This window comes from Phocoena sinus, chromosome 2 (assembly GCF_008692025.1).
Source record: "Phocoena sinus isolate mPhoSin1 chromosome 2, mPhoSin1.pri, whole genome shotgun sequence".
Lineage (NCBI taxonomy): Eukaryota > Metazoa > Chordata > Mammalia > Artiodactyla > Phocoenidae > Phocoena > Phocoena sinus.
In genome coordinates, this window is record NC_045764.1 from 173516068 (window position 1) to 173528037 (window position 11970).

At 60.1% G+C, this 11970-nt stretch overlaps 1 protein-coding gene across 1 annotated transcript in view; it reads left to right on the top strand.

The window, feature by feature from the left end:
• Positions 1 to 11118, top strand: part of EVL (Enah/Vasp-like) — a 165693-nt gene extending 154575 nt beyond the window's left edge. The window contains 6 exon segments of the mRNA XM_032621497.1: positions 2509 to 2572; positions 4221 to 4287; positions 4389 to 4451; positions 8282 to 8348; positions 8786 to 8843; positions 10631 to 11118. Of these exon segments, the coding sequence (XP_032477388.1) occupies positions 2509 to 2572; positions 4221 to 4287; positions 4389 to 4451; positions 8282 to 8348; positions 8786 to 8843; positions 10631 to 10668 (357 nt within the window). The 3' untranslated portion in view covers positions 10669 to 11118.
• Positions 11119 to 11970: the final 852 nt, after the last annotated feature.

Sequence of the window (11970 nt, forward strand, 5' to 3'; positions counted from 1 at the left end):
GAACCCGGGCCCTCAGCAGTGAGAGCACCGAGTCCTAACCATTGGACCGCCAGGAATTCCCTGGCTTTTCTTTTTTATACTTTTCAGTGTTTCCCAGATCCTCTTCATCGAACATGTACTAGGTTTATAATTAATGAGAAACAAATAAGCATTAGTTAAAGAAGGAAAACACCCCAAATGTGGAGTCAGATGTGGCTCAGGCGGGCGCTCTCCCGCTTGCTGGCCACAGGCCAGTTATGTCACTGCTCTAAGGACGTGTTCCATGGCATGAAAACACAGCCCCCAGGCGCTGGGCCGGCAGCCTCGGGGCAGGGGTGTGGGCGCAGAGCCCCCGGCGCTGGGAGTGAGGATTCTTGTTAACTGTTTTTGAAATAATAATAGGATGACACAAAACAACTTACTGATTTTTTTCAGTTACTCTAACTTCACCCATAATGGCTTTCATTCTTGCCTGTTTCCTCTGGGCCCTGGTCCCCGCGCATACGTGTTGATTTATATAATTTCATTTATTCCTCTTTAAACCAGAGCACTCAGGAGACTTGTCCTGAGACCCACGCCTAGCACATTCTTTTGCCCCTGGACCAGCAACTCCCGGGTTCATTCAGTCACCGCGCAGATACAGGGTGGGGGGGTTCCTGATAGGTCTGATAGGTGCCAGGTCTGCTCTCGGCGCGGGGACCAGGCGTGAGCAGTCGTGGTCCTGGCTCTCACAGGCTCGCATTAGGTGGAGCGGGCGTGGTGGGTCCTGATTGGAGCGCTGAGCCTGGAGTCCTGGCTCTGGAGGTGGCCGTGAGCGTCCGAGGGCCCTCACCCCAAGGCTCGGATGGACCAGATGGGAAGCAGGGTTGACGTGGGCAGTGGCAGGAGGCGACTCTTGGCTTTGGTTAGCATTATGCTAGTTCCCTCTCGTCAGGTCGGCTGGCTGTCTCCGCTCAAAAGCTCCGGGTAGGGCGTCCCTGGTGGCGCAGCGGTTGAGAGTCTGCCTGCCGATGCAGGGGACACGGGTTCGTGCCCCGGTCCGGGACGATCCCACATGCCGCGGAGCGGCTGGGCCTGTGAGCCATGGCCGCTGAGCCTGCGCGTCCGGAGCCCGTGCTCCACAATGGGAGAGCCACAGCAGTGAGAGGCCCACGTAACAGTAAAAAAAAAAAAAAAAAAAAAAAAGCTCCAGGTAGCAGCTGTATGTGTTTTGCTTGAGAAAAATGGAGGAATTATGATTACTTAATAAACGCCATTTTCCTAAGAGTGTAGAATCTTTCCAAAACATGTGTGATAATAAACGTCAGCTTGTATTAATGCTGCATTACTCACCTCCATTACAAGTGTCGCCACAGACTTATTCCACGGGCAGAGCAGACACGCATGGGCCGCCTTCGTGGGGCCCCGCTGGGAGCCAGGCACGGTGTCCTGGGTGGATAGGACCATGGCCTCTGTGCTCAAGGGAGGACACAATAAACTGACTGCTGACAAAGAAAAGTGCTGAGGACAGAGACGGAGCACCAGGGCCCTGAGCCCTGCGAGAGCTCCCAGGACAGGCGGCATCTGTCCCGAGCCCTGAGAGGAGCGGGCGTGCAGGACAGAGACGCGCAGCGGCCGTGTCTGGGGGATGGTGGGGCGCACGGGCGAGCGGCCGGAGGCTCGGGGCTCCGCCTGGCCCACTGGTCAGCAACACTGATGAACCCGTAGCCTGGTTGGGCTAAAGATAACCTTCAGAGCATTCTGAATTCTTTTTTTCTTTTTAATTTTTGGCCGCATTGGGCCTTTTTTGCTGCGCGCGGGCTTTCTTCTCTAGTTGTGGGAGCAGGGGCTACTCTGCATTGCGGTGCACAGGCTTCTCACTGTGGTGGCTTCTCTTGTGGCACACGGGCTCTTAGAGCTCAGGCTCAGTAGTTGTGGCTCACGGGCTCTAGAGCGCAGCCTCAGTAGTTGTGGCGCACGGGCTTAGTTGTTCCGCGGCATGTGGGATCTTCCCGGACCAGGGCTCGAACCCGTGTGCCCTGCATTGGCAGGCGGATTCCTAACCACTGCACCACCAGGGAAGCCCCTACATTCTAAATTCTTAACGCTTCCTCCTCTCCTGTGAAAGAGAAGTGAAGTGCCGGGGTCTCTAGGACTCAGGCTGTGTCCGTGCCCAGCCTCGACCAGCAGGGCTGACTGGAAGCAGCCTCCTCCCGGGGCTGCGGAAGGGTCCCTGTGGACGAGGGGTGGCAGCGCCTCGTGAGGGACAGTGAGTCTGTGGGCAGCGCCGGGCCCGGGGTCCAGGCCACGTCCACTGTGTCCCCCTGCAGCCTTCTCCTCCCTGACTTCCGTGGGGTGGACCACCTCCCCACCACGACCTGGGGTTTTCATTGGTGAATAGTATTTGTTGTTTCACTGATTCTAAAAATAATATATGTTCATTGGCTAATTTGGAAAACTGAGGTTTTCTAGATGACCTGGCCCAAAGGTCCCCCACCCAGCCGGCCTTCCTAAGCAGGCCGACGGCAGAGCCTTTCTCTTCCATTTCAGGAAGAGCCGAGCACCTCTCCATCTCCGGGGACCCGAGCAGCCAGCCAGCCCCCCAACTCCTCAGGTAAGGTGCACCGCCCTGCCGGCGCCAGCACGGGGTCTTAGCACAGGAGGGGCTCTTACAGGAAGGCCATCTGATCCCCCTGCCTCACTTTACGGTGAGCAGAGAGGCTGCGCTGGTGGGGGGCTCCCCGCCATCTTCGCGGCCTCCACGTCGAGCCTGAGCAGGGGCACCCTGGAGGAAAGACCGCCCAGTCTAAGCCTCGCGTCTCCCAGCCGGCCTGCCAGCACCTACCGAGTGGTGTGGGAGACCGTGCCCTGGGGCTCAGGTTCGCGGCCTTGGGCCCGTGCTCCGAAGAGGGGCCCGTAAATGTCACGTTCCTGCACCCTGCAAAGCGCCAGCTGCGACCCATGTCACAGTGATTAGCAGTGAGTCTCGCTCACTGGGAAGTCAACCAGACAAGGCGGTCCTGAACCCCGTGCAGAAATCCCCCAGTCTGAGCTCTGGAGCGGGGGTTGCGATTAGAAGAGTGCCTTGAGGCTCTACGGTGGGAAGAAGCCACCGCAGTCAGTCACTCGTCCAACATTTCAGTGTCTGCTCTGAGCCAGGCCTGTGCTCCTGAGCACATGGTGCGGTGCAGGCTTGGGAGAGGCGGAGGGGAAATAGCGCCCCCGCCCCAGCCAGCGGAGGGAAGCTCTTGCCAGGTGCTGGCTGCTCGCTGGGGCACGGCTCTGCCCCGCACGGGCCTAGCGTCCTGGCTCTGTTGGCGCGTCTGCCTCCCTTGCGAGGCTGTGGTCTGTGCCCTCTCCTTCTCAGGCAGTGCCACCACAGTTCTTGGTGAGTGACTGCGTGAACAGCTCACATCCCAGTGGATGGGTTGTTCCCAGTCTAGGAGGTTGAGGCTCAGTGTGTTTAAATGGCTTCCTCCAGGCTGCATGCCTGGACTCTGGACGTGGTCCCAGCTCTCGTACCTGCCTTGCAGACCCAGCGTGGGCCCGTCGGCCTGCACAGTCTCCAGGCTCAGCTCAGAGTGGTTGGCCCCCTGCTGCCCCAGGGCTTTTTCCTTCTGCCTCTCTGCTCTCTGCTCCTGCAAAGTCAGTGAATTCTGTCCAGCTCAACAAATTTCTTGAAGTAAAGTGAGATGTAGTTTAACACCAGTTAAAAAAGAAAAAGGAAAGACAGATCAACTTTGAAGCCCAGGCTGGGAAAGAACCAGCTGCAGTGTCGGGGGGGAAACCAAGAAGTCAGGGGACAGGGGGTGCACGTGGGTCGTGGGCCTGGCCCCTGAAAGCGAACGTGGACCCCGGGCTGCCCTGAGAGTGTCCTGGTGGGGGGCCTCCTGTGCCCTGCTCGGCCCACTGCTGGAGTCCCAGGTCGCCTCTAGAAGTCGTAGTTAAGAGGTTCCCTGACCAGCTGGCTCACATTCCGAGGACAGACCCAGTCATGGTGAGAGAACTCAAAGCCAGGCCACAAGGTCAACCGAGTCGAGGGAACAGAGGCTCATATCCTGAGGTGGGGGAGATGCCGGGTGACAGCAGGGCCATCTACACCCTGCCAGGGCCGCCTGGGCCAAAGGGGACTGGAATAAGGAGCCGGGTCTCAGCTGTGACGGGGGAGCACGGGTGGGCCTCCTGCCCGGGACGCTGTGGGATGGGGGCCGCTGAGCGCCCTCCCAGCTCTGAGGTGCTTCATCCATGACGTGAACCGACAGAGGCCGGCCGGAAGCCCTGGGAGCGGAGCAGCTCGGCGGAGAAGCCCGTGTCCTCCTTGCTGTCCAGGTGAGCTGCCCCGGGAAGGCTGGCCCTGCGCCCGGGTCAGTGGGCCCAGGTGGGCGACGGCGCCAACTCACCTCTCTGTTCCATTCCGTTCCACCGCGCAGAACCCCGTCTGTGGCCAAGAGCCCCGAAGCTAAGAGCCCCCTTCAGTCGCAGCCTCACTCTAGGTACCGAACAGCCCCGCCTCTGGGGCCTCCTTTGTCCCTTGCCCATGACTAACACCCCGGATCCCACCCGTGTCCTGTCATCTAACAGTCGGCTCTGGGAAAGGGTGGTCTGTGCTTCGTCAGGGACAGGGCGGGCCAGCTGCTTCCTGTCTTCTCCTAGACAGAGGGCCCGAGGCCAGGGGAGGGGAGTGACTGTCCAGAGAGGCAGCGAGCTGGAGCCGGGATCGAATCCCAGCTCTGGCCTCGCTAATTGTGACACCGGGCAAGCCAGGGAACCTCTCCGAGCCTCCACTGCTCCCCCATGCCACGAGGAGGTCTCTTCATCCCTCGCGCACAGGGTGACCATGTGTGGACAACAGCTGGACACAGGAAATCTTCAGCAGCCCTGGCTGCATCCCGCAGCTCAAAATCCCGGGGGCTGGCCCAGCACCCCACCTCCTCTCCTTCCTCTGCCTTTTCCCCAGAGATACGCTGACCATATTTCCCAAACCAAAAGCTGATGTGATAACAGGATGGGTTGTTTGAAACTGAGGTCGCCCAAAAAATCGAGAGACAGTCACACAGTAACTATGGGCCAAGTGTGGCCTGAATTTGCAGGCTTCTAGAATCCGTACTAAGAAGTGTCTTCAGTGCCCATCACAAATTGGAGGGGAACAGCCCAAATCCCAGAGCAGGTGGAGTTTGAGCCTGGTCTTGCCAGATCAAACAAGGTGACCAGAGAGAGCTCCAGGCGGCCCAGCAGGAGTGGCGATGACAGATGCGGGTGAACAGGGATGAGGGGTCTCGGCGGCAGCCAGGATTTGTGGAGGGCCTTTGTCAGCCAGGCTCTGAGCTGGGCCCTGCAGGTCCCTGCCTGCAAGGAGCTCATTTTCCTGTTGGAAAGTCCCGTAAATAAGACAACTGTGAGTTCTGAGAGGTGCTCTGGGGAAGACGTAGAGGGCCGCGTGGTGGACGGGGCTGGGGACGGGGGTGCTTTAGCGAGTGGGCCTCTCAGAGGTGGCATTTGAGTTGACCCGGTTGAGAGGGAGCCTGCCCCGTGGAGATTGTGGGCACGGCCCTCCAGGCCGAAGGAGTGGTAAGTGCTAAGGCCCTGAGCCTGCCACCAGCCTGGCAAGTTCAAAGAACAGAAAGCAGGCCGCTGTGGCTGGCAGGTGATCGGACGTGGGGAGGGCAGAGGGAGGCACGTTTAGAGGGACAGGAAGGAGCCGCACGGTGAGAAGTGTGGATTTTATTCTGTGTGCGGGCCCCAGTCTCCAAGCTCTGAGCAAAGGGCGCCGCGATGGAGTTGCTCTCTGGGCAGCTCGCTCTGGCTGTGAAGCGAGAGGTGGACCGGAGCCGGGCGGGAGCCAGAGCAGCCGGGGAGGCGAGGCGGCCGGGGCTGACCTGCAGCTCCCAGCAGAGCTAGCTGCTTCCTGGTCGTGGAGTAAGGACGGGCGGCCAAGTTCTGAGTGGCCAGGCGTCCCTCACAGGGCAGGAGTGTCATCTAGGGCATTCCCACACGTAAGAGGGCTCTCCGGCTCCGAGCCAGAGCGCTTCTCCAGACTCACAGACGGGGCGGATGCCGCAGGGCTCACAAAAGCTGTCGGGGTCACCATCGGGGGGACTTTCCAGGTCTGCAGATGGGGGGACCGAGGCCCAGAGAGGTGAAGCAGTTTGTCCAGGTGACTGGAAAATTGCTCTTGGAACAGGGACTTGAAACTACAGGATGGGTGTGACGGAGCCAGGGATCTCAGGCCGACGTCTTTCCACATCAGGACCCAAAGTTACTTACAGACTCAGTCAGGACCACATTTATTGAGTCTCTTTATTGAGTTCATCCAGGAGGGGTGCAGGAGCACTTTTTCTTTTCTTTTTTAACCCAGCTTTGTGCACTGGACACTAAAATTTTATTTACATAGCATTCAGTGGTTTTTTTTAATCCAGTTTTATTGAGATACAATTGACATCTAGTGTTGTGTAAGTTCAAGATGTACCACACTGATTTGATATACGTACGTATTGTAAGATGGTTACCACCATCAGGTAAGTTAACTCGTCCATAACCGCACACAGTTACCTTTTTTTGTACGTGTGTGGTGAGAACTTTCAGATCTATTTTCTTCGCTCCTTTCAAGCATACGATACAGTTTCGTTAACTATAGTTACCGTGCTGTACGTTACACCCCCAAGAGGGAACCCATCTTATTGGCGGAAGTGTGTGCCCTTGGACCACCTCCACCAGTTGCCGCCACCCACTAGCCCCTGGCAGCCGCGAGTCTACGCTCTGTTTCTGAGTTTGGTTTTTCTAGATTTTACATATAAGTGAGATCACGCAGCATTTGTTTTTCTCTGTCTGGCTTATTTCACTTAGCATAATGTCCATGTTGTCACAAATGGCAGGGTTTCCTTCTTTCTTGTGGCAGAATACTCCATTATGTAACCGTGTGATGTACATATGTACACGTGTGTGTACATACACTCACACGCACACAGATACAGACATGACATCTTCTGTCTCCATTCATCTGTCAGCGGACCCTTGGGTTGTTCCCGTGTCATGGCGGTTGTGAATTACGCTGCAGTGAACATGGGGGTGCAGCTGTCTCCTGGGACGGTGATTTCATTCCCTTCGGCTGTGTACCCAGAGGTGGGATTGCTGGCTCGTGTGGTCATTATGTTCTTAATTCTTTGAGGCCCCTCCACACTGTTCTCCATCGCGGCGGCACCGGCACTTTAGCTTTCATGCTTGTTCTCCTTCACTGTGGAGAACACCAGCCCTCGATTTCCCCAGATGGACCTAATCTGTACAGTGACCCCTGGTAGCCATGCCAGTCCGCCAGGTCAGTGTCTGTCCGCCAGCTGTCACATCCACGATCCCTGCAGCTGGCTCTAGCCACATCATTTCCCTGAACCTGCCTTTCTCTCCACGTGGGGACAGAAAGTGGATCCAGAAAGTGTACCCTCAGCACCATGGTCCTGCTTTGAAAGGCCAGGTGGTTAGACGACCGTTTGCCAAGATTTCCTTCCTTCCTCCCTTCCTCCCTCCTTCCGTCCTTCTGTCTTACCCTCCCCTCCTCTCTTCCACTGGTGAGATCTTAGTTCTCCGACCAGGGAGTGAACCTGGGCCCCGGCTCTGAAAGCAGCAAGTCCTGACCACTGGACCGCCAGGGAATTCCCTGCCAAGATTTTCCAGGAAGGATTCATGTGCAAGAGACATTAAGTTTCAAACCAGCTAACCTTAGTTCGGAAGCATCAGAGGACAGTCCCCAAAACTGAAACCTTTGCCTGAGGCGAGCAAAACCACATCCAAGGACGTTTCCTGAAGTAATTACACACCAGAGCCGGTTACCAACACCAGGGACACGTGTTTGTGTCGGAAGTGGGTGCCTGTAGGATGAGTGTTTAAGATTTTTGCAACTTTGTCTTGTATTTAATGCCATCGTTACTGGTTTTCCCCAAGCCTCCGTCTAGCCAGGAACGTAGACCCTCACTGAGGACCAGCCTCTCGGGGTCCCTTTCCAGGGGAGGCAGCATGTGACGCTGTCCACTTACGTGGCTGCTTCTGTGTGAGAGCTGTCAAGTCAGAAGACCCCAAGTCCTGACTCTTGGGTTGGGAAATATGGTCGCGGTATCCATGAGCCCCTCTCGAGGTGGAGACAGGGCACTGGAGTCCTTTTCAGGTAGCTAAGGAGCGGCCGGAGGTAGAAGCAGAAAGCGTGTGAAGGACGATGGGAGAGGGCAGGGCTGGGCCCGCAGCGGGGAGGCGCCGGGGCACCGCTCGGTCTCCCAGCACGGGGGTGCCTGCCGGGCCCCAACGCCCACCTGACCGCACCCTGCCGCCCTCTCCCCAGGATGAAGCCGGCGGGAAGTGTAAACGACGTGGCCCTGGATGCCTTAGATTTAGACCGGATGAAACAGGTGAGTGTGTCCGTCCCGGAGAGGCTGTGAAGAAGCCAGAGGCTGGGGACTTGTCGGGGCCGCGTGGGCAGGCAGGCCCGCCCTCTTGCCCAAGAGGGCCACATGCGGCTGCCAGCAGTCAGGAGCTGGTGGGGGGGGAGGGGACACGCGCAGCGTTGGTCCCCCTGCCCCTGTCCTCACCAGGAAAAGGCTCTGGGCGCTCCCGGCCCGCCTCTGGGGCTTCCCCTTCCTGGCACCCCAGCTCCTCCTGAGTATTTCTCAGGCGTGGGAGGGTGTCCCATGTCCCACTCACACACCCTTCCCCAGCTTGGGGAGGGAGCCAAGAACACGGGGTGACATGGGCAGGGGTGAGGGTTGTGGCGCTGCCCCTGCCTCTCGATCAAGGCCACTTCTCCTCTGCTGTCCGTCCCTTCACTCGGAGGCTCTGCTCCCACCAGGAGATCCTCGAGGAGGTGGTCCGCGAGCTCCACAAAGTGAAGGAGGAGATCATCGACGGTGAGTAGAGGGCCCCCACCCCCGGCATCGCCCTGAGCCGGGGTGCACCCAGCGTCCTTGAAGACGGAGGCCTGCCTGCGCCCAGGGCGGCCAAGCAGGGGTCCAGGATGGTCCAGCCAGGGAGGCCGTCCTGGGCCAGGAGGCCTGGGCCTTGTACCAGCGTGGGGGCGGGGGTCAGTCTTCCTCCCAGCGGCCAACACCACCCTCCCGAGTCTCTGAGCAAACTGAGACTCAGATTAAGCGCCTTGTCTAAGGACGGGGACGCCCTGCCGGTCTGCCGCCTCAGTCCGAGTCTTCCCAGGATTAGCTGTGTCGAGGAGAAAGATCCGAGAGGGCATTCCCAAGCCCGGAGCAGCCCTGAATTATCTGCTGCTTAGGTCGGCATCTGTGGACTTAATTACTTGTTCTTCTGCCTCTTCTGGTCACTGGGTTTGGGGTTATAGGGGCAACCGCTGCCTGCCCAGAGGTCTAGGGGTCCAGGAAGCCACAGAATTGCCTATGGGCCTGACCTAGTTCACAGCCTGCTTGGCCGGGCCTGAGGGAGCAGGCACGTGGCTCCAGAGGCAGGGCCTCGTCACAGTGAATCACATCCGTCCTTCGGTCCCCACCGGAGCCTTTGATACCGCTGGCTCAGATCTGGAGCCAGAGGAAAAGGAAAGGTTCGGGCCGGGCTGGCTCCGCCCGACAGAGCAGTGAGGCACAGCCTGGTGCCCACACCCCTCCCCATCCCACCTGCTGGGCGCTGGTGGCGGAGGGCCGCCAGACATGGGAGAGAGGAGAGGCGGCTGGGAACCTGCGTGGGGTGCCAGCAGAGCCGGACCCCTGCCCAGGGCTGGGTGACGGCCACACCCCGTCCTTGACCCAGAGGAGAGCACTCAGTTCCTGTTTGCCCAGTCCCCCCACAGGCCTGGGATGGGCAGATACGGAGTTAATGAGTGAAAAGAGAAAGCAGAGCCAGAGAGGAGACAGAGGCCAACTATTAACCCTGCTCTAATGCTGGGCACTCCCACCTCAGGAGGGCTGCTTGTGTGGCCCCAGGGCCAGGGCTGGTGTGGGGCCCAAAGCAGGGCTGCCAGCCAGCCAGCGAGCAGAGGGCACAGGCCTCGACGGAGGGAGCCAGTGGGTGTGGGGGGGCCCCCGTCTCTGCACCTGCCACAGCACGGCCATGGTGGACGCAGCCTCTGGGGCGGGCGGCTGAGAGGCTGGGGGAGATGTGGGCCCTGGGGGTCTCCTGGAACCCTCCCCTCGTTCCCCTGCTGCTGGAGACGGGCCCGGCCCTTAGCTCTCTCTCCTGGCCTTCAGCTGCAGGCCCCCTGGGGTCTGTCTGGGCAGAGGCTCACATCTGGGGGAGGACTCTGGGGAGAGGAGTGGGGAGAAGCCCCGGCCCCCTCCGGCTGGGGCGAGCCCAGGCCCGGGCAGCAGGGCGTGGGAGCCCTCCGCCCTGCTCAAGGTCACCGGCCTGATGCTGCCCCTGGGGGCGGGGTGGGGGGCTTGCCGGTCCTCCGACCAGAGCTGGGCTGCCTGCCTGCCCCTTACCAGTTCGTCCTCTGACGGGGAAGGGGCAGTGCCATCCTCGAGGGACTGCCAGCTCACGAGAAGCGGCAGATGAGACCCACAGAGGGCTTTGCTGTCACCCCAGAGTCGGCCGGAGCCCGCTGCGCTGCTTGCCCTCTGGCCTGGGGGGCAGCGGGGCAGCTCTCGGGAGACAGAGCGGGGCAGACCCCAGGCAGGACCTGAGCAGGCCGGCGAGTGGCGTCTGAGCCTCCTGTCCCGCCCTGTCCCCTCAGCCATCAGGCAGGAGCTGAGTGGGATCAGCACATCGTAGGTCGCTCGGCCCCCGACGCCGCCTGAGACCCGGTCCAGCCGAAGGCGGGGACAGCAAGGAGCCCAGCGCCCCAGGCCTCCAGCACACACGAGCACGCACTGAAGCTAGGATGTGCTTCGTTTAAAAGTCTTAACCTGTGATAAAATATTAAAATGAGGAAAAAAGTTCAGCTCCTGGATTTTTTTAGATTCAACCTGACACAGCACACCAGGCCTATCGCCTTTTTTTGTATTTTATATTTGCTTATTTAAGTGTACGTTCCTTTCGGTTTATAGAGAAGACACCCCGAGTCAGTCACGCGCCTTGCTAGATGGTTTCAGGTTTTCTCCTAGGTGCCACCGGGAGCAGCGGCCGCTTCCACGTGGCTCCTTCCCAGCGTCCTGGTGGTTGGGGTCCATCCACGCACCAGGCGGTCTGTGTGCACTTGGTAATAAACGCTTACCGTCCACACCCCGGCTCCGACTCGCTCGCTGTTGGTGGCTCCCGGCCGGGGAGGCCTCTTTTGGGGGAAGGGCCCACGGCAGTGGCGGCCGTGGGTGCGAGGCTGGGCTGACTCAGATGCGAGGGGGGACGGGCCGCTGAGCGGCGCAGCTCAGGCACTGCCGGCAGGGGGCCCAGGAGCTGCCCCCCGGGGCCTCCTCCAGGGAGACGGGCTCTGAGTGGCTCCTGGAACGTCAGCGGGGCCGGGAGGAGGCACCAGCTTAACCTCCCCGCCGCGCAGAGGGGCGCCCCGTGACTCGGGCCCAGCAAGGCGGGCAGGGAAGGCCTCGGCCCTGCCCCACGAGTCTCCTGCAGCCCCCAGGGAGGAGCACAGGTCCCCGCCTCCGTGGCAGGAGGGGCAGCCCGGGTGCCCACCTGAGGCACTTCCCAGCACTTCTCAGACCGCGCAAGGCCCCCGTTGGAGCCAGAGAGGGTCTGGCTGTCCGCATTGGCGACTGCTGCCCCTGAGCCAGGAGTGAGGCCCCAGCCCAGCCAGTGGAGAGGCTTTGGCCTCCTTTGACTATCAATCACGCAGGCGCCATGGCACAGTGTGCCCAGGCGCTGGCCCAGCCGTCCTCTGGGGGCCACGGGAGGAGGGCCCCCAGTCTGGCTCGTGACAGCGGGACTGTTTTCTGGCCAGGCTCTGGACACACCGTCTCACCGAGTGCTCCCAGCGACCCTGGGACACAGGAACAGGGCTGTTCTGCTGGTTGGGAGGTGAGCGGCTTTAACCCACACACAGCTCCATGAGCGGCTCTCCCGGGCTCCTTCTGCCTCCCGCCGTCCAGGAACCCTGTCGCCTCGGGGCCTCGGGGAGAGAGT